General features: G+C 46.4%; 4 protein-coding genes and 1 long non-coding RNA gene across 6 annotated transcripts; 1 reads left to right on the forward strand and 4 right to left on the reverse strand.

Moving 5' to 3' along the window:
• Nucleotides 1-520: 520 nt before the first annotated feature.
• Nucleotides 521-4,015, forward strand: LOC100844385 (sialyltransferase-like protein 4). Of its 2 annotated transcripts, XM_003573357.4 has the most exons (12): nucleotides 521-699; nucleotides 812-888; nucleotides 1,368-1,457; nucleotides 1,633-1,710; nucleotides 1,810-1,910; nucleotides 2,002-2,194; nucleotides 2,274-2,364; nucleotides 2,441-2,505; nucleotides 2,601-2,755; nucleotides 2,884-2,965; nucleotides 3,080-3,189; nucleotides 3,416-4,015. In XM_003573357.4, exons 1-12 carry the CDS (start codon nucleotides 615-617, stop codon nucleotides 3,609-3,611), a joined length of 1,323 nt encoding a protein of 440 aa, XP_003573405.1. In that variant the 5' UTR covers nucleotides 521-614; the 3' UTR covers nucleotides 3,612-4,015. The 2 variants fall into 2 exon arrangements, with proteins under 2 accessions (XP_003573405.1, XP_024316488.1); XM_024460720.1 differs by lacking the exons at nucleotides 521-699; nucleotides 812-888 and adding an exon at nucleotides 1,206-1,259.
• A 1,412-nt stretch (nucleotides 4,016-5,427) lies between these two features.
• Nucleotides 5,428-8,210, reverse strand: LOC106866347. The gene is made up of 3 exons (XM_024462409.1): nucleotides 6,882-8,210; nucleotides 6,053-6,123; nucleotides 5,428-5,691 (listed from the first exon to the last, which is right to left on the reverse strand). The coding sequence occupies exons 1-2, from the start codon at nucleotides 7,543-7,545 to the stop codon at nucleotides 6,071-6,073; spliced, it is 717 nt and encodes a 238-aa protein (XP_024318177.1). The 5' UTR covers nucleotides 7,546-8,210; the 3' UTR covers nucleotides 5,428-5,691; nucleotides 6,053-6,070.
• LOC112271472 (F-box/kelch-repeat protein At3g17530-like) lies at nucleotides 7,555-8,560 on the reverse strand. The gene is made up of 2 exons (XM_024460606.1): nucleotides 8,512-8,560; nucleotides 7,555-8,156 (listed from the first exon to the last, which is right to left on the reverse strand). The coding sequence occupies exons 1-2, from the start codon at nucleotides 8,558-8,560 to the stop codon at nucleotides 7,555-7,557; spliced, it is 651 nt and encodes a 216-aa protein (XP_024316374.1).
• Nucleotides 8,561-10,359: 1,799 nt separating this feature from the next.
• LOC112271998 lies at nucleotides 10,360-12,989 on the reverse strand. The gene is made up of 2 exons (XR_002965624.1): nucleotides 11,368-12,989; nucleotides 10,360-10,779 (listed from the first exon to the last, which is right to left on the reverse strand). It is a non-coding gene; the product is annotated as an uncharacterized LOC112271998 (long non-coding RNA).
• Nucleotides 12,990-13,080: 91 nt separating this feature from the next.
• On the reverse strand, nucleotides 13,081-16,039 carry LOC100840012. Its single transcript, XM_010237930.2, has 4 exons — nucleotides 15,982-16,039; nucleotides 14,930-15,728; nucleotides 13,613-13,851; nucleotides 13,081-13,529 (listed from the first exon to the last, which is right to left on the reverse strand). Exons 1-4 carry the CDS (start codon nucleotides 16,037-16,039, stop codon nucleotides 13,216-13,218), a joined length of 1,410 nt encoding a protein of 469 aa, XP_010236232.2. The 3' UTR covers nucleotides 13,081-13,215.
• Between the last annotated feature and the right edge of the window lie 3,773 nt (nucleotides 16,040-19,812).

The raw sequence follows: 19,812 nt of genomic DNA on the forward strand, positions 1-19,812 counted from the left end.
GTATGTCTATTAGTACTATATACTTCTAGCTACTACTGGTAATTTCTGTTTTTCACTTTCAATAGCTCGCCACGCGTACACGACATGGTCAAGCCTGCTATGTTTCCAGGTGGCGTCAAAATAAGTAAATATGACCTTTTTCATGGTCATATTTCTGTGCGCACTCTTGGCCGGTAACGCTTGGTTCTCTACTACAATAATAATATTAATAATTCTTATTAATGGATCGGTGGACCTTTTCCAAAAAGAAAAGAAAGAAAGACATTAACCAAATAATAATAATTCTTACATCAGGTTACTGAACGACACGTGTACACTTTTTTAGGGGAACGACACGTGTACTTCTTCGGCTAGCGTCCATGCGGGGCTACGAGGAGCGAAGGGCCATTCAGCATCTCAGCCCATATATTTCCAGCCCAAACTGGCTATTGAAATTCTGCGGCCCAATTTGTAACAATTCTGTTGGATTGTGAGCCCATCTAACATCAATCAAGCAGACGATCCCCCCTTTCCACACTCCTCGGCCCATATCCACTCCAGCACCGGCCGACAAGACTCCGGCGCGCGAGAGAGGGAGCGCGCCGCGGCCGGCGGCCGGTCCGGGGATTCCGGCCATGCGGGTGCTCCCGCTGGCGCTCGCCGCCGCCATCTTCTCCGGCGTCGCCGCCATCCTCATCTACCTCTCCGGCCTCTCCTCATGTAACGTCACCCTCCCCCTTCGCCCACTCCAGCCCCCCCTCTCCCCACTCAATCGTACCTTCTCTGTTTTTTTTGTCTTCCTGTGGATCCCTGAGGCGGGTGGTGGGTGCAGATGGTGCCGGCGGTGGGCTCTCGGAGGCGGACCTGGCGGCGCTCGCCGCGCTGCAGGGGGAGTTCGGCAAGTGCGTGGTACGTTCGTCAGCTGATCTGCTGCGCCTGTGCAGTGCAGTGTCGATTTCTTCTTTCGCTCCAGAACCAATTGGGATGTACAAATATCATCATCTGTGGGGAAATTTGGTACTACATTGTTCATTGTTGTATTGACTGGGGTAATTAGCTTCTGGAATGCAATAGCTTTGGTGGGTTGGCACAGGCAGGGTACCTGCTTGCTGATTTGATTCTGGACTTCGAGTGATAATTGATGTGAATGGTGATGCTTACTGTTTAGTACTTAGTATATAGGAAGGATTTGATAGTAGGAGATTTTTTTTTTGTGTGTGTAGGATTGGGATGAATGTAGGATGTTGCTCTTGGAACTTGTCCATGTTTATGTTCGAAAGGCAATTCTCTCCAATAGTTGGTGTTGCTAGCTACTTGATGGTCTCTTCTGTAAGATCATCAGCGTGCTGGTTTAGATGAGTCTCACTTGTTTTGCAAACAAATTGCAGGATGCTAACGGTCTAGGACTGCAAGCAGTTGCTGGAGAGGATTACTGTCATGTCGTAATGCAGTACCCAAGTGACACAGTTTCCAAGTGGGTAAGTGCACATGTGCTCTGCCGTTTCCTTCCTTGTGCAGGCATTTCCAATCTCGATTGTCTTATTGACACGTATTGACATGCACAATGTAAACCCCCTCTTATAACTAGACCCACTTTGCTGCTGTTTCTGATCATGTTATAACTTTCTTATTCGTATGGACTGATATTTGCAGGAAGATCCAAAAACTAAAGAGCCTGAAGGTTTGTCATTTGAGTTCAATCTCTGTGAAGCTGTGGCCTCATGGGAGCAGGTGGGCATTCTTTCTGCTGTACTGAAATATCTGTGTGATTTAACTAGTGTAACGGAAATGTGCAAAGTGGTTTAGTCACTAAGTTTTTGTTTTCCGTAGGTTCGCAATAGTACCACAGTACTCACAAAGGAATACATTGATGCATTACCAAATGGTTGGGAGGAGTATGCATGGCGCAGGATCAACAAAGGAGTCCTTCTGTGAGTAGACAAAAGTTGCACAGTTTCAAATAGACTAACATCATAGCTAAAGTCAACAGATTGTTGATTGTGTTTAGTTTTGGGTTCGCAGGAATAAGTGCAGGAACAGAACTCTTTGCATCGAGAAGCTTTCATTGGTTCTCCCTGAGACACCACCGTATGTACCTCAGCAATTTGGTAGATGTGCTGTTGTCGGGAACTCCGGGGATCTTCTTAAAACTAAATTTGGGGATGAGATTGATTCTTATGATGTTGTCATTAGAGAAAATGGTGCACCCATCCAGGTTTTCCTATGATACTTATGTTTACTGCTCTGGTTTCTTCACTTGCACATGCCCTGACTCCTTCTGTTATGCATTGCAGAATTACACAGAATTTGTTGGTACAAAGAGTACATTTCGCCTTCTTAATAGAGGATCTGCAAAGGCACTGGATAATGTTGTCAAGTTAGATGGTGAGTCTTCCAGCCACGTATTTCCCTATCTGTCGGGCTCTGAGATGAAAAGACACGGCAATTCTTATGGTTGCAGAAACAAGAAAGGAGGCACTAATCGTTAAGACGACAATACATGATATCATGAACCAAATGATTCGGGTAATTTAGCTATGCTGTATTTAGACACTAGGGTGCCTCAGGTACATGCATGTTCCTTGTTTCCTTACCTGCCTGACAGAACTCTTGTTATGTAGGAACTTCCAATAACCAATCCAGTATACCTAATGCTAGGCACATCATTTGGTTCATCTGCTAAAGGAACTGGGGTTAAAGCTCTTGAATTTGCTCTTTCCATCTGTGACAGTGTTGACATGTATGGCTTTACAGTAGACCCAGGCTACAAGGAATGGTAGGTATTTTACATGCTAATTACTCCCTCCGATTGTACTAAATCAGCGACACTTATTATGGATCGGGGGGAGTATCATTTATGTAGTCATGCACTTTTAACTTACAGTTGACGTTACGATCTTTCAGGACAAGATACTTTTCAGAGTCCAGAAAAGGACACACTCCGCTACATGGGAGAGCATATTATCAGATGATGGAATGTCTTGGCGTGAGTTTGCCTCTTGCTCTAATCCTAGCTGATAAAACCAGTTTTACAATTGAGTACTGCAAATATGCTTTGTTGTTACTGAGATCACTTACAGGTGTAGAAAATCATGTGCAGCTTGTAAAGATCCACTCGCCGATGCGAGGTGATCCAGGTAGGGTCGTGAAGTGGCTGCCTACCAAGGACACCATTGAAGCTGCTAGAGTTGCTTCTGATAAATTGTTGAAGTGAGTTTTGGGATCTTCTTGCCTTTAGCAAGTTGCTTTCTTCCCCTTCATCAAAATAATCCACATGACTCATAATGCCATACTTCGATTTTTGATTGTTGTTTTTTCACCTGCTTTGTCTTGTTGCTGTAATTCAAGTTTTACTGACCATACTAGGCAGATACACACTACCATTATGATGTAAGTTGCATAAATTGAAACTTCATCGTCATGAAATGCATTGTAGGAGACCTGGGGCTGGAAGCGATGAGCCTCTGAGCACTTGCACTATGATAAAGAAGCGTGAGAAAGGAAAAGCGCCAAACAGATCCGGCCTCCGGGATGCTGCTATGGACCACCTTAGGTACATGAAAGGTGCCACCAGGTATCCCTTGGAGCGGAACGCCGGGGGTGGTTACCTCTGCATGATCAACGATGGATAGCGCTAACAGCTCCACAAAATTCCCATTCGACACCCCAGATGGCGGCAAAACACAGCAGAAGTCGTGGAGCCTTGAGAGGAATGCCGTGCACATATCAATTGCACTCGAGTATTTGGCGGCAACCAATTGCCGCATGCGTGCAGTTTTGAAAGGAACCTCGGGGCTCGCTTCTCGCCAAGCAGACAGTTGAGATGATTTGACACATTAGGTGTCACTAGGGTTTTATTGTAACTGATAACAGGTTTTTAGTTGTTGTGTGTTTGGACACATAGTACCCAGTCTCATTAACCTTTTTCCCTGTAACTAGAAGAAATCTGGCAGACATACTTAAATATTTGTAGTTTTACTCTGGCATGATTTAATTCGTTGGAATTACATTCTGAAGCTTGGAACAACTTATTTGTGAGTTCTTGTTGGCATGGCTATTCCAGGAATAAGCAGTGGCTTTCCTGACACTCTCCGTCTCTGCAGCTGTACATGTAAACAGACAAAATACCTTCACTTGGTACGCCATACCATATAAACAGCACTGTATGTAGTGGCATATTTGTACCATAACTGAATTCTGTTTTCTTTCTACATCAACACAGTGCAGGCAGCTTGGTGTTGACTCCACTTCACTTGACTTGATCACCATTCCTTTGCTGAAACACGCGGGGAATAACACGGCAGCAAGTCGAGGAAATCGTGTCCGTTTGAATTTCTCTCTCGCAAAATAGTGAAAACACCATTATCAGCCATGTCCTGAATTATCCGGGCGAAATGTCAATATCGCCCCCGGAACTCCAGCCAGTGCTATATAAGCCCCAACTCATGCTGAGAGTCTCAACCCACGGCACATCACTCCTCTTCTCCAATCTCCATTGTCCCATCGTTCCTGAAGCTCAAGCTAGCAATCTCCATTGTTCCTGAAGCTCAAGATGGAGTCGAAGGCGGGAGCAAGGACCGCCATTGCCGCCCTATGCCTGCTCGTCCTGCTGTCGCTGCAGCAGGCGGCGCCGGTGACTGCCGCGTGGGACCCGGCCACCTTCTGCCCGTGCTACAAGCAGTGCTTCACCGAGTGCCATGGGATGCGCTTCTTCTGCGCAACCGGCTGCGCCAAGCACTGCACCACCGACACCTTGGACGCTGCCGGAAGCCGCCGCGGCCATGGCGGCGGCAGCGGCAGCGGGCGTGCCGCATTGTGCAAGATCGCCTGCGCCGCCATCTCCATCTGCGGAGGCTCGGCGCCGGCGCCGCCAGCTGCAGCACTTGCAGTTGCAGCAGATGATGAAGCAGCGTGTGTGCGTGACTGCAATGAAGTGAAGCGGATCACTCTACTGCCAATTGGCTTTCTTTTCTTTTACTTTGAACTCTGAATAATAATATGATTGTGAAAGGCTGTGTTGTAACAGCAATGATGATAATAGTAAAAATAACGGGTTTCCATAACCAATTATTTCTGTCTGAGCTGGATCATAAATTCCGAATTGCTTTGTTTTATTTGTCAGGAAGAACCTAGCGAGATGTTCAATATCTGTTACTGTTAGAAGCTAACTTATGAAAGAACTTGAATTCGAAAATGGCACTGCTACTGTTGCTGTCAAGAAAGAACAGCATTGCTACTGAATAACGCTGAATATATGCAACCTCAGCTCGTTAAAAGAATACAGATTTTTTTATCTGATACAGAATGAAACATCATGGCATAAGAAGATCATTTAATGGGACATGACTAAACGATACTGAAAAGATGTGCACACACGCGCAATGTAAGCACGATGATCAGCGTGCACAAAACAAAACTTCAAGATTAACTGACAGACAAGCACAAAGCAAAGTCAATTTGTCTTCATGCCAGTTGGAATAAAATACGGAGTATTACATAAACCAGATAGTAAACAGAAGTTCACACAACTTAGAAGATACATTCCCAGTTCACAATTGACTTAGAAGATACATTCCCAGTTCACAATTGACCACGACATGTTTAGTTACTTTAAGCACACATCAGAATTGTGGCATCCACAGCAGAGAATGGAAGAAGCTACAACAAACAAGCCATTTCGGCATCACAGCCACCGGAATGCAATCGAGATACCTGCAGAGCAAACAATGCCATGAGCACAAACCGGTTTGCAAATTTCATTCAAGGAAAAGCGTTTAAAGCTACATCTAATAATTTTTGTATGAACCACTCAAACAATAAACATTAGCTTCACCATTGGGCAAATTGTGCCAAAAGCTCAAAGGTCGAATCATCTCAGATAGCATTATTGGACAAAACGAAGACTAAAAGAAAAAGAAACAGCAATAGGAGAATGGTAGCTTGTACTGGCACTGTGGCACGTACACCTTCTATACTAAGATCAGCTGTAGCTAAAGTTTCTTGCAAGATACAGCTGATCCTAGTATAGAAGCTACATAAAGCAGTGGTTAAACAGTGCAAAAGATAAGCTTACCTGATCACATTACAGTTGCTAATCTTCTGCATCTTGCAGAAGTTCAGCTCCATCTTGTCCGCCACCAGTGCCTGTTTTTGAACAAGATATCAAACAACCAATGGCATTACAACAAAAGGCCAAACATATACAAGGAGGCACCTGTGAGATATATAGAAAAACTCACAGCTGTAATTTAAGAAAAAACAACTCTGTTTATGTACAACACTAGGAATAGATAAACAAAACCACACCTACTGTCAAATTAAAATAATATTTCCAAACCAGACATATTCATTAATATGGTGAAAAAGAAAACATTCATATACAGCCACTCTATTAACTGATCGATCAGATGGGACAACATAAAATATACATGTACTAAAAAAATCATAGCGACAAAAGTGATCATGAATATACAGATTTTGACCATATCTTTAAATAGATTTAGCCCGGAAAGGTGAAATGAACTCCATTTATTAACTTTTTCCCATAGAAATGAACTTGGCACTCACAACATGACTCTCCTATGATTTATAATTGAATAATAAATATTCCATAATTTTTAAATAAGTAACAGTTATGGATTTACATTATTAGCAAGATCAGGATTCAACAGAAATATATAACTAGCATCAAGCCCTGCTCCAATTAGAGGAACCACAATACAGCGATGGAAGCCCATCGCCTGACTACAGAAGCAGAAAATATAGAGCACAACAACTTCACTATTGAAGAGGTCATCAAGCATCAAAAGAACTAATTCATACGACACTACTTAACACAAGAGGATATGAATATCGTTCAATCAACAAACATCAAAAAATAACTTGTTTGGTCATGCTATTACCTGCATCGTATACACTTTCATATGGATAATAACAAGGCGGCCAGTTCAGGATGCCAATTTCGAAGATTTTCTTGAACTGCAATGAATCAAGCTGAAGCATGAAGATACCGACACGTGTCCACAGGAACACCACATTATTTTGACTAGCGAACCCTATAATATATGGGCGTCCTTTCCTCTCAATTTTCAGGGAAAGTAGCTTGTCAAGTTCAATAGCTCTTCCCAACTGCCATGAAGCAACACCATTACAATCGGTCTTTCTCTTCCAGAATTGGGCGCTAAAGTACGACAGGTAGAGGAAACCAAGACCACCACCCTTTGCCCGCATAACACACATGTGGCAATTGGTTAAGGCAGCCTTTTCCTCCATTGGCACAGGTATCACATTTATACTTTGCCCATTCAAATCGAGCTCAAGAATGCTTGATGAATTATCAAGAAACACTTTATTAACCAACCAATAAAGAGAATCCCCAACCTGTACGGTGCTAGCGGACTTGCCCGTGAAATACATGGTGGGAGTCATCAAAATCACATCCGAGGCCAGAATCTGAATGTCGCATGTAGTCGTAGGAACATCGGATGGCAGCAGAGCAGAGATGAAATTACCCCATAGTCCGGTCTCCGACGAGTAAACGCAGGCGAACGCTTCTCCATGTTGCATCTCGACGATTCATGCCACTGCCAAGGCCACCAGGGAGTGGTGGCCGTCTCCGGCAACGCGAAGCACCGCCCCAGTGATCGCGGTCCCCTCCGCATAGAACCCCGGGGGAATGGCTAGGCGGTGCCGGTCGCCGGTGACGGGGTCCCACACCAGGACCTCGAACCGCGTCTTGGAGAAGAGGAGCACGAGACCATGGCAGCATCCAAGTAACCGGAGGGGATCCCCATGGTTGAAATGCAAGGAGAACCACTCGGCGGGGATGCGATTGGGGGGATCAAGAGTAGACATGAAGGATATATATCGTTTTCCCTGATTGTAGAGGTCGACTAAGCAACCGAGGATGGGAGGAGGGTTGTGGCGGCGGTGGAAGCGGAAGCGGTGGTAGAAGCCAGGTTCGGAGACGAGGCCGCGCCAACGCTTGCAGACGAGGGAGGTGCGCGGGAGGGAGGATGGCTGCGGGGGGAGGCGAAGGAGGATCTCCCTGAGCAGATCGTCATCGTCCAACGGCCCCTCTGCCGTCGTCCCCAGCAAGCGGGGGCGGCGACGAGGGCTGCTTGTCCTCGCTGCAGTGGCCGGTGGGGTCGAGTCCGATGTGGAAGAACGTTGGAAACCTGCCACGGAAACAGAAAATTGAATTACGTTTTTTTCCGACTCTAAATTACTGTACTCCCTCTGACCAATATTACCTGTCTCAAATTTGCTCAAATATGGATATAACTATGTTAAAATCATCTAGATACATGTAATATTTTGACCAGTAATTCCGGACGAAGGGAGTACCTTTTTTTAATCAGAACCGAATTACTTCGAGTGACGAAGTACTGGTGGGTAAAAGGTTGAAAATACTAAAAATCATTGGTGGAAATAAGGTTGTGGGGCTAATTTCTGATCTATGGAGTGAGGGTGGGGACAGTCGGCAACTCGTGAGGGGAGAAGTGAAGGAGATTGACATACACATTCACTTACCAACGGTTGGGACGGCGATGACGGCAATGAGGATGACGCTTAAGAACATGTTGCCGCCATGGTGGAAGTCAACCACGATGAGGACGACACCCTCTTTGAGGTTTCCGGGAAGGGGAGCTGAGGAAGAGCCGGATCTGAGGATGGCGGCGGCGGCCAAACCCTAGAGAGAGAGGATGATTGGGAAGGAAGAGAGAGGAATGAAAGTCGAAAGGGGAAGGGAATAGAGAACTGCACGTGTGGGGGGACGGCAATTGGGAAATTGGGACTGTTTCAATGGGTCGGGAGATCTAGCGGTGGCACTTGTGTCGTAATTTGAGTGGAAACTGAGGGGCAAATTTATCAAGGGCATGAAAACGGACGGGTGGAACGCTCCCGAGGGGAGAAATTCATCCTCTTTCGGCTTTGTACGTTATAAACAGAATTTAAGGATTAAATGTTACTCTTAAAAGAAGGATTTGCTCAAACAACTCTCGGAAGAAATATTCCATGTCAAAGGGAGGAGGACAACTCATGATCTTGAGTATCGGCATCGATTGTGAATGTGTTCTCTTTGTCGCACTACTTATGTAAAACATCATGAATGTTAAAGCAAAAGCGGTTAGTTACTATATTTAGGGGCAATCCATATGCCAATATGCTTTGGCTTTCATCTTTGTCCTGATCATAAAATTATTTATCATTTTCATTTCTTGTGAGGTACACGGGACACGTTTTAGAGTAATGCTATGCGTACGTTCATTAGTCGTCTGATTCTAGTACCATGCATCATTTACAAGGGAAGAGAGCAGGCCATGTCCCATAAGGCAGCGTGACAAGCCTACACCATTTTACTTAATAGGATGAAAAATATTGTAGTCCCACACATTTTATTCCTTCCGAGGTTATAATTCATGAAGAACGCAAAGTTTTTTATGACTGTTAGCTTTTGATATGATGATTGTAAGAGCTGAACTTCTTACTTTCTCTTGGCTTCTTGGTGGATGTTTGCTTTTATCGCTGGAAACCCCGGCAGAACCTCTTCGTGGCTTTCTAAAAAATGATGTGCCTAAAAAGTCTTTTATCGATAAAAGAATGCAAAGTTAGGCAACTCATCCAAGCCTTCTCGATATCTCAAAGAAAGAAAACGAACACTGCAACCCATCCTTTTTGAATCGTCAGCTATTTATGCAGGAGCAAATATCACCAGGCAGGCAAGTGCAATGCTCCAACATGTAGGAGCTGATGAATGTCTACAAAAATTGGATAATAGACCAGAAATCAGTAAATTAAGTGATTAATTGAACATAATCCAACCGCTTTCATGCCTTCCCAGATCAAGAAAGCAAAATAGCATTGCCCATTCCAGGTTGAATCTACAGTTACATATACAGAAGCAATAGGTGCTATTCAAAATGCAGGATCTTCTTCCCTTCTTCCCAGGTCACACTTTAAATTCAATCAGCATTCGGCAGAACCAGGCGGCTTTTAAGTGCTGAGCTCAGAACCAGATAAAAATTCATCTAAAGCACACACAAAATGGGACATAAATAGAAATTCGACAGGCATGAAAAGACACACAAGCAAGATAAACTGATAGGTGAGCTCGCTCGCTACATGCTTGTTTTGGAAAAGCATAAATTAAGCAAAACCAATTCCTGTCTGGATCACAAAATCCGGATTGTCTGATTTTAATTTTTGTCAGGATGAGCCAGACGTATCCTTTTAGAAGGTAACTCATGAAAGAACTCAAATTCGAATGCATTGCTACTGTTGCTGTTAAGAAAAATGAGCATTGCTACTAGATGGATGCAAATTCAGCTCGTTAAAAGCGTTCCGGCAGCAATGCTCTCTTACTTAGACATATTTTTATCACATACAAAATTAAACAACATGCCATATAAACAGAGATCCAATGTCACATGACTCAAGGATACATATTTTTATCTCAAAGATGTGTACAGCAGACCACAAAATCTAAGCACGAAGAAACTAACTGCAAGATTAACTGGCAGTCACAGAGCAATCAAAGCAAGTCGATTTGCCTTCATTACCAGTTGGTACATAAACCAGATAGCAAATGGAAGTTAACAATAACTTGAAACATACATTCCCAGTTCACAAGTGACCGCGGCAAGTTCAATTACTGCAAGCCCACCACCTCACAATTGAAGAGGGCATGATACATAGGGGGTCAATTTCCTTATGGAGCACGTCACAGGTCTCCTGCACAGTGAGCTACAACGAACAAACCATTTCAGCATCACAGCCACCGGAATGAAATCTAGATGCCTACAGAGCAAACAATGTCATCAGAACAAACCGGTTTGCAACAATCATTCATGGAAAAGCGTTTAAAGCTGTATCTAACAATTTTTGTATAAACCATTCAAACAGTAAACATTAGCTTCACCATTGGGCAAATTGTGCCAAAAGCTCCAAGGTTGAATCATCTCATCAAGCATTATTGGACAAAACCGAGACTATAAGACAAAACAGCAATAGGAAGATAGGTAACTTGTAGTGGCACGGTGGCAAACCTTAAACCTCTATATGCATGTGAACATATGCTCAAGTTTCTTGCTAGCTATTCCCTCTGTTCCATAATTCTTGTCATTGTTTTAGTTCAATTTAGCCTGAGAAGGTGTTGTTGTGTGTTTGCGTAGTGGAATGGACAGACAATACCCGTCTCGTTAACTCGTCCCCTGTGACTAGAGGAAATCTGGCATACATACTAGGATGTTTGTAATTTTACTCCGGGATGAATTAATTGGTTGGAATTACAATCTGAAGCTTGGAAGCATTCGTTTCTACGAATTCTGTTTGTCATGGGATATCAACATCATTCCAGCTAATTAGCCCTCTCAAGCAGCAGCTTACCTGACACTCATGCACCTTCCTGCAGCTGTACTGTACAGCTAAACAGGCAAACACCTTCACTGATACGCCATACCATATTTTTTTATCAGAACTGATTTCTGTTTTCTTTCCACGACACACGCGGCTTGCTTCACAAGGGCTTGCCTGAGAAAACAAAGCTGGCTACATGACACACTCCACTATCACCATTCCTTCGCCGAAAAGACGACACATATATAGGAGAATTCAGGGCCAGGAAATCGCCACCGTTTGATTATCTGCAAAACGGCGAAAAAACACTAGATATGCATCTCAGCTTCATCATGAATTACCCGGGGTGAAATGTCGATATCGCCCCTCGGAACCAACATCAGTGCTATATAAGGCCTCCCCTACACATGCTGAGGCACATCACTCCTCTTCTCCAATCTCCATTGTCCCATTGTTTGTTCCTGAAGCTCAAGCTCGAGCTATCGGTGTCTGTCTGCGAGAGGAAGAAGATGGCGTCCAAGGCAAGAGCGACGACCGCCATGGCCGCCCTATGCGTGCTCTTCCTGCTGTCACTGCAGCGGCAGGCGGCTGCTGCCGCGTGGGAGCCGTCCAGTTTCTGCCAGTGCTACGACCCTTGCTTCGCCGAGTGCCGGCGCCATGCGCCGAAGCTGGTCTGCATGTTCAACCGCGCCAAGAAATGCGCCAACAGCCCGGACGCCGCCGTCCACCGCGGCCACGGCGGCGAGCGCGCCGCCATGTGCGAGATCGCCTGCGCCGCCATCTCCGTCTGCGGCGCCCAGCCGCACAACGGTAAGCCGATGATCGCTCGCTGGAGATCGATCGACGACGATGATACACTACATGCATGATATTTTGTTCTTTTATTTGGCCTTCTTCTTTCTTTCTCTGATGATGATTTATTTTGCATTTGCAGCAGCAGACGACGAGGCAGCGTGTGTGCGTGACTGCATGAAGTGAAGTGGATCCCTCTAATGCCAATTGACTTTTTTTTTTACTTTTGAGTTTGAAGAATAATAATATGATTTGAAGAACTGCTGGTGGGAAGGATCATGGGATTTATTTATTACAGGATGGTGAAAGGCTGTACTGACTGTAAAACAGCAATAATAAAAACAACGGGTTTCCATGACCTATTATTCCTGTCTGGATCACAAAATTCCGAATTGTCTGTTTTTCTTTTGTCAGGAAGAAGCCAGACGTTCAATTTCTTTTAGAAGCTAACTCATGAAAGAACTCAAATTCGAATTGCATGGCCACTGTTGCTGTTAAGAAAGAAAAGCATTGCTACGGTTTCGTATCATATGACTTACATATTAATAGAGTAATTTTTTATCAAAGGCTTGTCTTAACGAAACCAAATACACGAACCTTTGTGAAATGGAGGGAGTGCTATAAATCATAGTAACAGAAGTGACCGGGAATATTAGGATTTCAAACACATTTAAATAAATATAATTGGAACGGAAAGATGAAATTAATGAACTCCAGAAACTACTTAGCAGTTAGCATGCTACTGAAAATTGCTATTGATTAACATGAAAGGATGTTAATAACGGCGTTCCATCATCCAATTATCAAAAAATTAATTTACTTGGTTCTTCTATACCAGCTACAGTGTAAAGAGTAAAGGCTAAATTAAGACTTACTAATATATGTATTACCTGCGGTATAGACGCTTTCAAATGGATAGCTATAAAGAGAATAGGTTTCGAATTGCTTGAACTTCATTGTGTCAAGATGGAGCATGAAGAGGTGAGGCTCTATCTGCATGAACAGGACGTTATTGTGCTCGGGTGCACGGCGATCGGTCTCCCTCTTCCATAATTCGGCCGTGGTGCTGTCTAACTCAAGAATAGCTCACGGGCGATCATAATTCCAATAAAGGGAATCCCCAACAAGGATAGCAGGACTGGACTTATCAATTCTGAGGGGGTCCTGGGGGTCAGAGAACCAAGGTGGAAGTATTGTTGAAACTAAATTACCCCATGCGCCCTTCTTGGAGGAGTAAGTGCAGGCAATCTGCCGTGCGTGATGCTGATCGTCGTTGCCAACTAGGACGACCTGGAAGTGGCCATCTTTGTCCTTGTCGTCAGCGCGAAGAACGGCGCCGTGGATCGATGTCCTCTCCCCCTTCATATCGAACCCCGGGGAAGGTCGAGGCTGTGCAGGTCATCATCAAAGGGCGTCAAATACATGGAGAAGCCGTTCCACGGGACACGGTTGGGGGGATCCAGGGTAGGCACGAAGGAGGGGCCTTCGCCAGGGTCGAGCTCGAAAAAGCCAAGGAGGGGAGGGTTGCGGTGGTGGCGGAGGCGGAAGCGGCGGGTGAAGCGGTGGTCGGAGGCGAGGCGGCGCCAGCGCTTGGAGACGAGGGAGGCGCGTGGGAGCGAGGACGGCTGCGGGGGGAGGCGGAGGAGGATCTCTTGGAGGAGATCGTCGTCATCCAGCGGCGACTCCACCGCCGGCGGCAGCGAGCGGCGGCGAGGGTTAGGGCTGCTCATCGTATCGGGAAGATCCGGTTTTAGAGTTGGTGGTGAGGTTGGGAGACTAGGGCTACTGCTTGACCATCTCGCACAGGAGGTCTTCCGGCGGCGGCGCCGACGTCGAAGACGAGCGGTGGTGGTGGTGGCGGCGGCGGCGAGGGCTGCTCTCGGGAGCCCAGGAGAGAGGAGGGTTATCAAATGACTGCGATTTTTACTTGCCCAGTTGCTTCAAAAGAACTGCCATCTGAAGAACTGTCATTTGGTATCTATCCTTTCGTTTCATTTGATAGAAATGAATGGTTAAATTTGAATTTCGGATTCTAACACATGGATTTACGAAGTGAGAGACAATTTCAAAGAAACGATGTCTTTTAAATAGGAATTGGGGTTAGAGCATCTCCAATGGGTTCCGTGAAACTGGGAGGAGAGGAAACTTTTGAAAAAAATTGTCTCTTCTCCAGCAGTTTCCTAAACCTCGCCCCCTATATTTCTTTTTAGTTCCCCTGACAAGTGGAGCCCATATGTCATTGACTATGTTCTTCTATCCTCTTCTCCGACCAAGTCTCCTCTGTGAATCTCAATCTCACGCACCCCGCCGCTCAGCCCACTGCCGCTCTACCTCCCCCACCGGCCGCTGCTGCCACACGTTGCGTCGGCGCCTCCTCTGCCGCCGGCAGCCCCTTTCCCTCCACCACCCAATCTGTTGATGTTGCTCCTCCGTCATTGGCGCTGCTGCGGTCCGAAATTGCATCGGGAAGGTCGCTGGGGGAAGGGAGGGGGTCCGCGAGGCTGCGGCGGAGCTCATCAGCCGAATCAACGTTGTAGTCTCCGGCGGCAGGCGACAGATGGAGGCGCAGTAGGGCGCTCGCCGGCCCGATTCGCTACCGGATAGCCTCGGGAGGGAGCAGCGGAGGCGGTGCAGGCGGCGGCGCCAGACGATTCGGTGGAGGTGGGCCGGCCGGAAGGGAAAGGAAACTGGCGGTTTTTCTTCCGTGCGAGCTTCTCACGTTTTAGGGAACGGGGACTTGGTTCCCTGTATTTAGGAAGAGGAGAGAGAAAATAGGAAATGCTCTGATGGAGTAACCAGCCAGTAAAGAGAATCCCCAACCAGCACGGCGCCAACGGACTTGCCCGTGAAACACATGGCGGGAGTCTTCGATAAGATGGCCAGCATGCTTGCCGTAGATGCATGAACCTCAGATAGGAGCAGTATGGAGATGACATTACCCCAAACGCTGGTCTCCGATGAATAAACGCAGGCGAGTGCTTGTGCTCGTGAATGTTGCTTCCAGACGGATTGTTGTGTCACTGCCAAGGCTACCAGGAAGTGGCGGCCGTCTTCAGCAGCGCGAAGCACCGCCCCACTGATCGAGGTCTCCCACTCATAGAACCTCGGGGGAATGGGTAGGCGGTGCCGGTCATCGGTGACTGGGTCCCACACCAGGACCTCGCACCGCGTGATGGAGAAGAGGAGCACGAGACCATGGCAGCATCCAAGTAACCGAAGGGGGTCCCCATGGTCAAATTCCAAGGAGAAGCGCCCGGCGGGGATGCGATTGGGGGGATCAAGAGTTGACACGAAGGATATACCTCGCAGGCCCTGGTTGGGGAGCTCGACTAAGCAACCGAGGATGGGAGGAGGATTGCGGCGGTGGTGGAAGCGGAAGTGGCGGGAGAAGCCAGGGTCGGACACGAGGTGGCGCCAGCGCTTGCAGACGAGGGAGGCACGCGGGAGGGAGGACGGCTGCGGGGGGAGGCAGAGGAGGATCTCCTTGAGAAGGTCGTCATCGTCCAGCAGCCCCACCACCGCCGCCGACGAGCGATGGCGGCGCCGAGGGCTGCTCACCCTCGCTGCGGTGGCCGGTGGAGTCGAGGCCGACGTGCAACCTGCGATGGAAATAGAAATCTTAATCGGATGGCTATGATCATCGACTGAGAAAGACACTCTGTTTTTACTCTAAATTACTTTCTTTGAGATTAAAACCAAATTACTCCAGGCGATGAATTTAGACCGGCCGAATTCTTATTGGCACCGGTGGGTGACGCACAGATCTACGCGATTGAAAACACTAAACATCTTCGAGCGATGCAAGGTCGTCGAGTTAATTTTTGGTATGTGGAGAGAGGGCATATCACATACCTGCGGTTACTAGGGCGATGAGGGTAGCTGCGGCGATGAGGCTGACGCTTAGGAACATGTTGCTACCACGGTGAAAGTTGGCCACGTCGAGGATACCACCCTCTCTGAGGGTTGGGGGGGAAGGGAGACGTCGCGGGGGAGGAGGGGAGTTGAGGACGAGTCGGATCTAAGGATTCGCGGGGAGGAGGGAGAACGATGGGGAGGGAGAAAGGGGAACAAAAGTCGATAGGGGAAGGAAATAAAAGAGCGGCGTGCTTGGGGAAAGTGAAGGAGTGTTCCCAATGTGTCAGGAGAGGTAGCGGTGGCTTTTGGGCCGTAATATGAGTGCAAACCGAAGTGCAAATTTCATCTGGGGCATGATAGCGATCGGTGGAAACCTCCCGAGGAGAGAACTTTCTCGAACAAATAATGGTCGTACATGAATAACGATAATCTTCCTTTTTAATGTGTATCTTTTGGCGCAAAGGCCAGGATACACCCCCTTTTCGGAAAAAAAGAAAAAGTGTTACTCTTGGAAGAAGAAAACTCATAATCTATGTCACAGAGAAGAAGACAACTCATGATCGTAATATCTTCATCGATTGTAAATGTGTTTTCCTTGCCATGCTACTTATGTAAAATTTTGCGAATGTTAGGCGGTTACTCGGTGTGTTTTGGGGCAATCCTTGCCAATATTGCTTCTTATTTTAATCTTTTTTTTCTTGTGCGTGAGGAACACGGGACACGTTTTAGTAGTATTAGTGAATTCAATGCTTTCATGCCAGTCTATAGAAATTGGATGACAAACAAGAAACCAATAAATTACGTGATTAATTGAACATAATCCAACTGCTTTCATGCCTTCCCAGACCCAGAATATCAAAGAAAGCAAAACAGCATTAATTGCCCGGTCCAGGTTGAATCGACAGTTTTCCATGGAGAAGCAAAATGGCACAAGGTAGACAGGTGCTATTCTCAGAGTTATTCCCATAATCCTGCAACTCAGCCACCGGAAATTCTAGATATCTGCAGATCGAGCAAACAATGTAATCGGTCAAACAAATTTGTACAAAGCATTAAGGAAAATCGGCTGAAGTTATTCTTAAGGTTTTCGTATTCCTCAAACAGTAAACATTAGCTTCACCAATGTGGAAATTGTGCCAAAGGTTCCAGAATTAATCACCGCAGCATCATCAAACAAAACAAACGTTCACTACTACCAAACGGTGCATATGTGACGAGACATCAGTGACGGACCTTTCGCGCTTCGTGCCCGTCACTGATGACCCACATCAGTGACGGTCGCGTCCACGCCCGTCACTGATGACCCCTCATCAGTGACGGGTGCGGTACGCCCGTCACTGATGAAGCGCCGTACGCCCGTCACTAATGGTTTAATTTGAAAAATAACAAAATTCAGAAAAGCAGACATCAGTGGCGGGCCCAATATCTAGGCCCGCCACTGATGATCCCTGGAGACCTTTGAAGATTTGAAAAATCATAACTAATTCATAAAAAATCGAAAAATTGTGATTCTTTTTGCTATAGTCTTAGTTTTTCTTGATTAACATGATGGTATAATAATATCATATGTTAACATTTGAAAAATGACTTGTGTAGTACAATTTTGTAGTTTCCCACAGTTGAGTGTATGGTTTAAGCCAAATGATTAAAGTTTTGTCCATTTCCATGTCCTAATTCATGATAATGTATCCATTTTTTGCACATAGGTGTATATTACCATGCCAAAAAGTGTTGCCAAAGAAATGTATTGAAAAAAATATTCTTGATTATATCTTGTTATTTTCCATAGTTGAACTTTTTGTTTTATTTAAGCCAAATGACCAAAGTGTGTCCATTTCTATGCCACAGTTCATGGTAATGTGTCCATATTTTGCACAAAGGTGCGTATTTCCATGAAAAACAATATTAACAAAAATTCTTACAATTGTTAGGTTCAAAATATGTTTTTCCATTTTTGAAATACAAAAAAAAAATCAAATTTGAGGCCATTAGTGACAGGTTTTATAGGTAGACCCGCCACTGATGTTGGTATGGGCCGCCGGACGACCCAATTGAGTCCCAACCAACCCCACCGCATATAAAATGCTCCTAAACCTAACCTCCCCTAGGCTCTGCTAACTCCCTCCTCTCTTCCTCCCAGCTGCCGCCTCTCCCGTAACTCCCTCCTCTCTCCCTCCCACCGCTACTCCCTCCTTCTCCACTCTCTATCTCCCCAGCACTCTCTCTCCCCAACGCTGCCGCCGGCCGCCGTCTCCGGCCAGCCTCTGCCATCTCCTCCCCTCCCTTCCCCTCCCTTGAATCTCTCTCACTCACGCTCTCTTGTCTTTGTCCTACTGCAGGTCAACGGACGCCGGCCCCTGGCCGCCATCGGTGCTAGATCCGGCCTTCCCCGGCGAGCTCGTCGCCGGATCCGGCGACCCCCACCGGTATGTCTCTCCCCCCCCCCTTCCTTCTATTCCCGATCCCATCTCACCCCCGACCCCCCCTCTCCCTTCTCTCACTCACCCCCGTGCCGCCTCTAGAACCAATGGACAGCCGCCATCGATCTCTGCCATGGCTGGCCGCCGTCGGTGCCAGATCCAGCCTCCATCGAAGCCGCTGCCGCCGGATCCATCCTCCTCGACCCTACAAAGGCTGGTACATCCCCTCTCCCTCTCTCAGTTTGCTCTTCCTCTCTCCCTCTCTCTCTCTCTCACAGTGGACCAGATCGTCGCAGACATGGAGACGAGGCCGGCGCTGCCATCACTCCCGTCGCAGCGCTGACGAGGGCCGGCCATCGACTTCCTCACGGCGCTCCTTTTGTGATCTTTTTTTGCGATTTGTTGTATGGAATTCATGTATCAATTTGTGATTTGATGTAAATTACCGATTTACAATTTGTGATATGTTAATTCATCTGATTTGATGTAAATTACCGATTTGTGATTTGCTGGCCCGTGGCCAGCTTTTTTTTTAAATGACGAAAAAATTATCACTATCGGGCGTCCCTACAGTGACCGCCACTGATGGAGTGCCTCCTTCAGTAGCGGGTGCTGCACCCGCCACTGATGATGGCATCATCAATAACGGGAAGTTAGTGACGGGCGGGACGCCCGTTAGTGATGCACTTTTTTGACCGTTACTAATGACCGTTTCTGTAGTAGTGGTTGGAAACAGGAACAACAATGGATAAATTTCTAGTGTAGTGGCAAAACTTCTGTCATTAGCGGTTTTTGGCTACAGCTGGTCTCGTTAGAGTTAGAGGCTAATCAGTGGGCATATGAGAGCATGTCCAATGCAAGATGCTTAAGGTAGTGCTACAAAATTAAACCGGTTTATTCTCAAGCACCGGTGCTTATTTTTATACTAGAGGTGCTTAATTAAGCACCTGTCCTATAGAACACAAGCACCGGTGCTTAGACAAAAGCCGGTTTATTTTGTGTAAGCACCTCCCTAAGCACCTTGCATTGAACATGCTCTGAGGGTCCTAAGTCATCGGTAACAGTCATAGTGGGAGTGGAGAAAGGGAATGGAGAGTTGTGGAGCAATGGATCATGAAGAAGGGCCTAGAGAAAAAAAATCCAAGACTGAGCAAAGGGTTGTGGAGAAAATCCTATAGTCATCTGTTTCAGTTTGGTACTTGAAATTGCTCTCACGGGATTATCTGACCCTTGATTTTGACTCTGACTTTGGATTGTCGCTATGGAGTAAACATCGCCATCGGACCGGGCATTTTTAGAAAGTCCGAAAGCTCATCGGGCTTGGCCTGTTTTTGCCGGGCTCGGCAGATTATTAAGCGGGCTAGGCCGGCCCGAGCACCAGGCTGTGCTACGCCTGGGCCTCAACCTC

The sequence above is a fragment of the Brachypodium distachyon genome, chromosome 3 (assembly GCF_000005505.3).
Source record: "Brachypodium distachyon strain Bd21 chromosome 3, Brachypodium_distachyon_v3.0, whole genome shotgun sequence".
In the NCBI taxonomy this organism is placed as follows: Eukaryota; Viridiplantae; Streptophyta; class Magnoliopsida; order Poales; family Poaceae; genus Brachypodium; species Brachypodium distachyon.

Bases quoted from the DNA above. Each gene is read 5' to 3' on its own strand.
- LOC100844385 (XM_003573357.4), top strand. From the start codon at position 615: ATGCGGGTGCTCCCGCTGGCGCTCGCCGCCGCCATCTTCTCCGGCGTC. The intron at 1,458-1,632 runs GTAAGTGCACAT...TGATATTTGCAG, and splicing joins GTGACACAGTTTCCAAGTGG to GAAGATCCAAAAACTAAAGA. The intron at 2,966-3,079 runs GTGAGTTTGCCT...AATCATGTGCAG, and splicing joins AGATGATGGAATGTCTTGGC to CTTGTAAAGATCCACTCGCC.
- LOC106866347 (XM_024462409.1), bottom strand. From the start codon at position 7,545: ATGCAACATGGAGAAGCGTTCGCCTGCGTTTACTCGTCGGAGACCGGA. The intron at 6,124-6,881 runs GTAATAGCATGA...GTTCAAAAACAG, and splicing joins TGAAAGTGTATACGATGCAG to GCACTGGTGGCGGACAAGAT.
- LOC112271472 (XM_024460606.1), bottom strand. From the start codon at position 8,560: ATGTTCTTAAGCGTCATCCTCATTGCCGTCATCGCCGTCCCAACCGTT. The intron at 8,157-8,511 runs GTAAGTGAATGT...TTTCCGTGGCAG, and splicing joins CATCGCCGTCCCAACCGTTG to GTTTCCAACGTTCTTCCACA.
- LOC100840012 (XM_010237930.2), bottom strand. From the start codon at position 16,039: ATGTTCCTAAGCGTCAGCCTCATCGCCGCAGCTACCCTCATCGCCCTA. The intron at 13,852-14,929 runs GCTGGTTACTCC...TACGATGAGCAG, and splicing joins GTTGGGGATTCTCTTTACTG to CCCTAACCCTCGCCGCCGCT. The intron at 13,530-13,612 runs GCCCCTCCTTCG...CCCTTTGATGAT, and splicing joins CGAGCTCGACCCTGGCGAAG to GACCTGCACAGCCTCGACCT.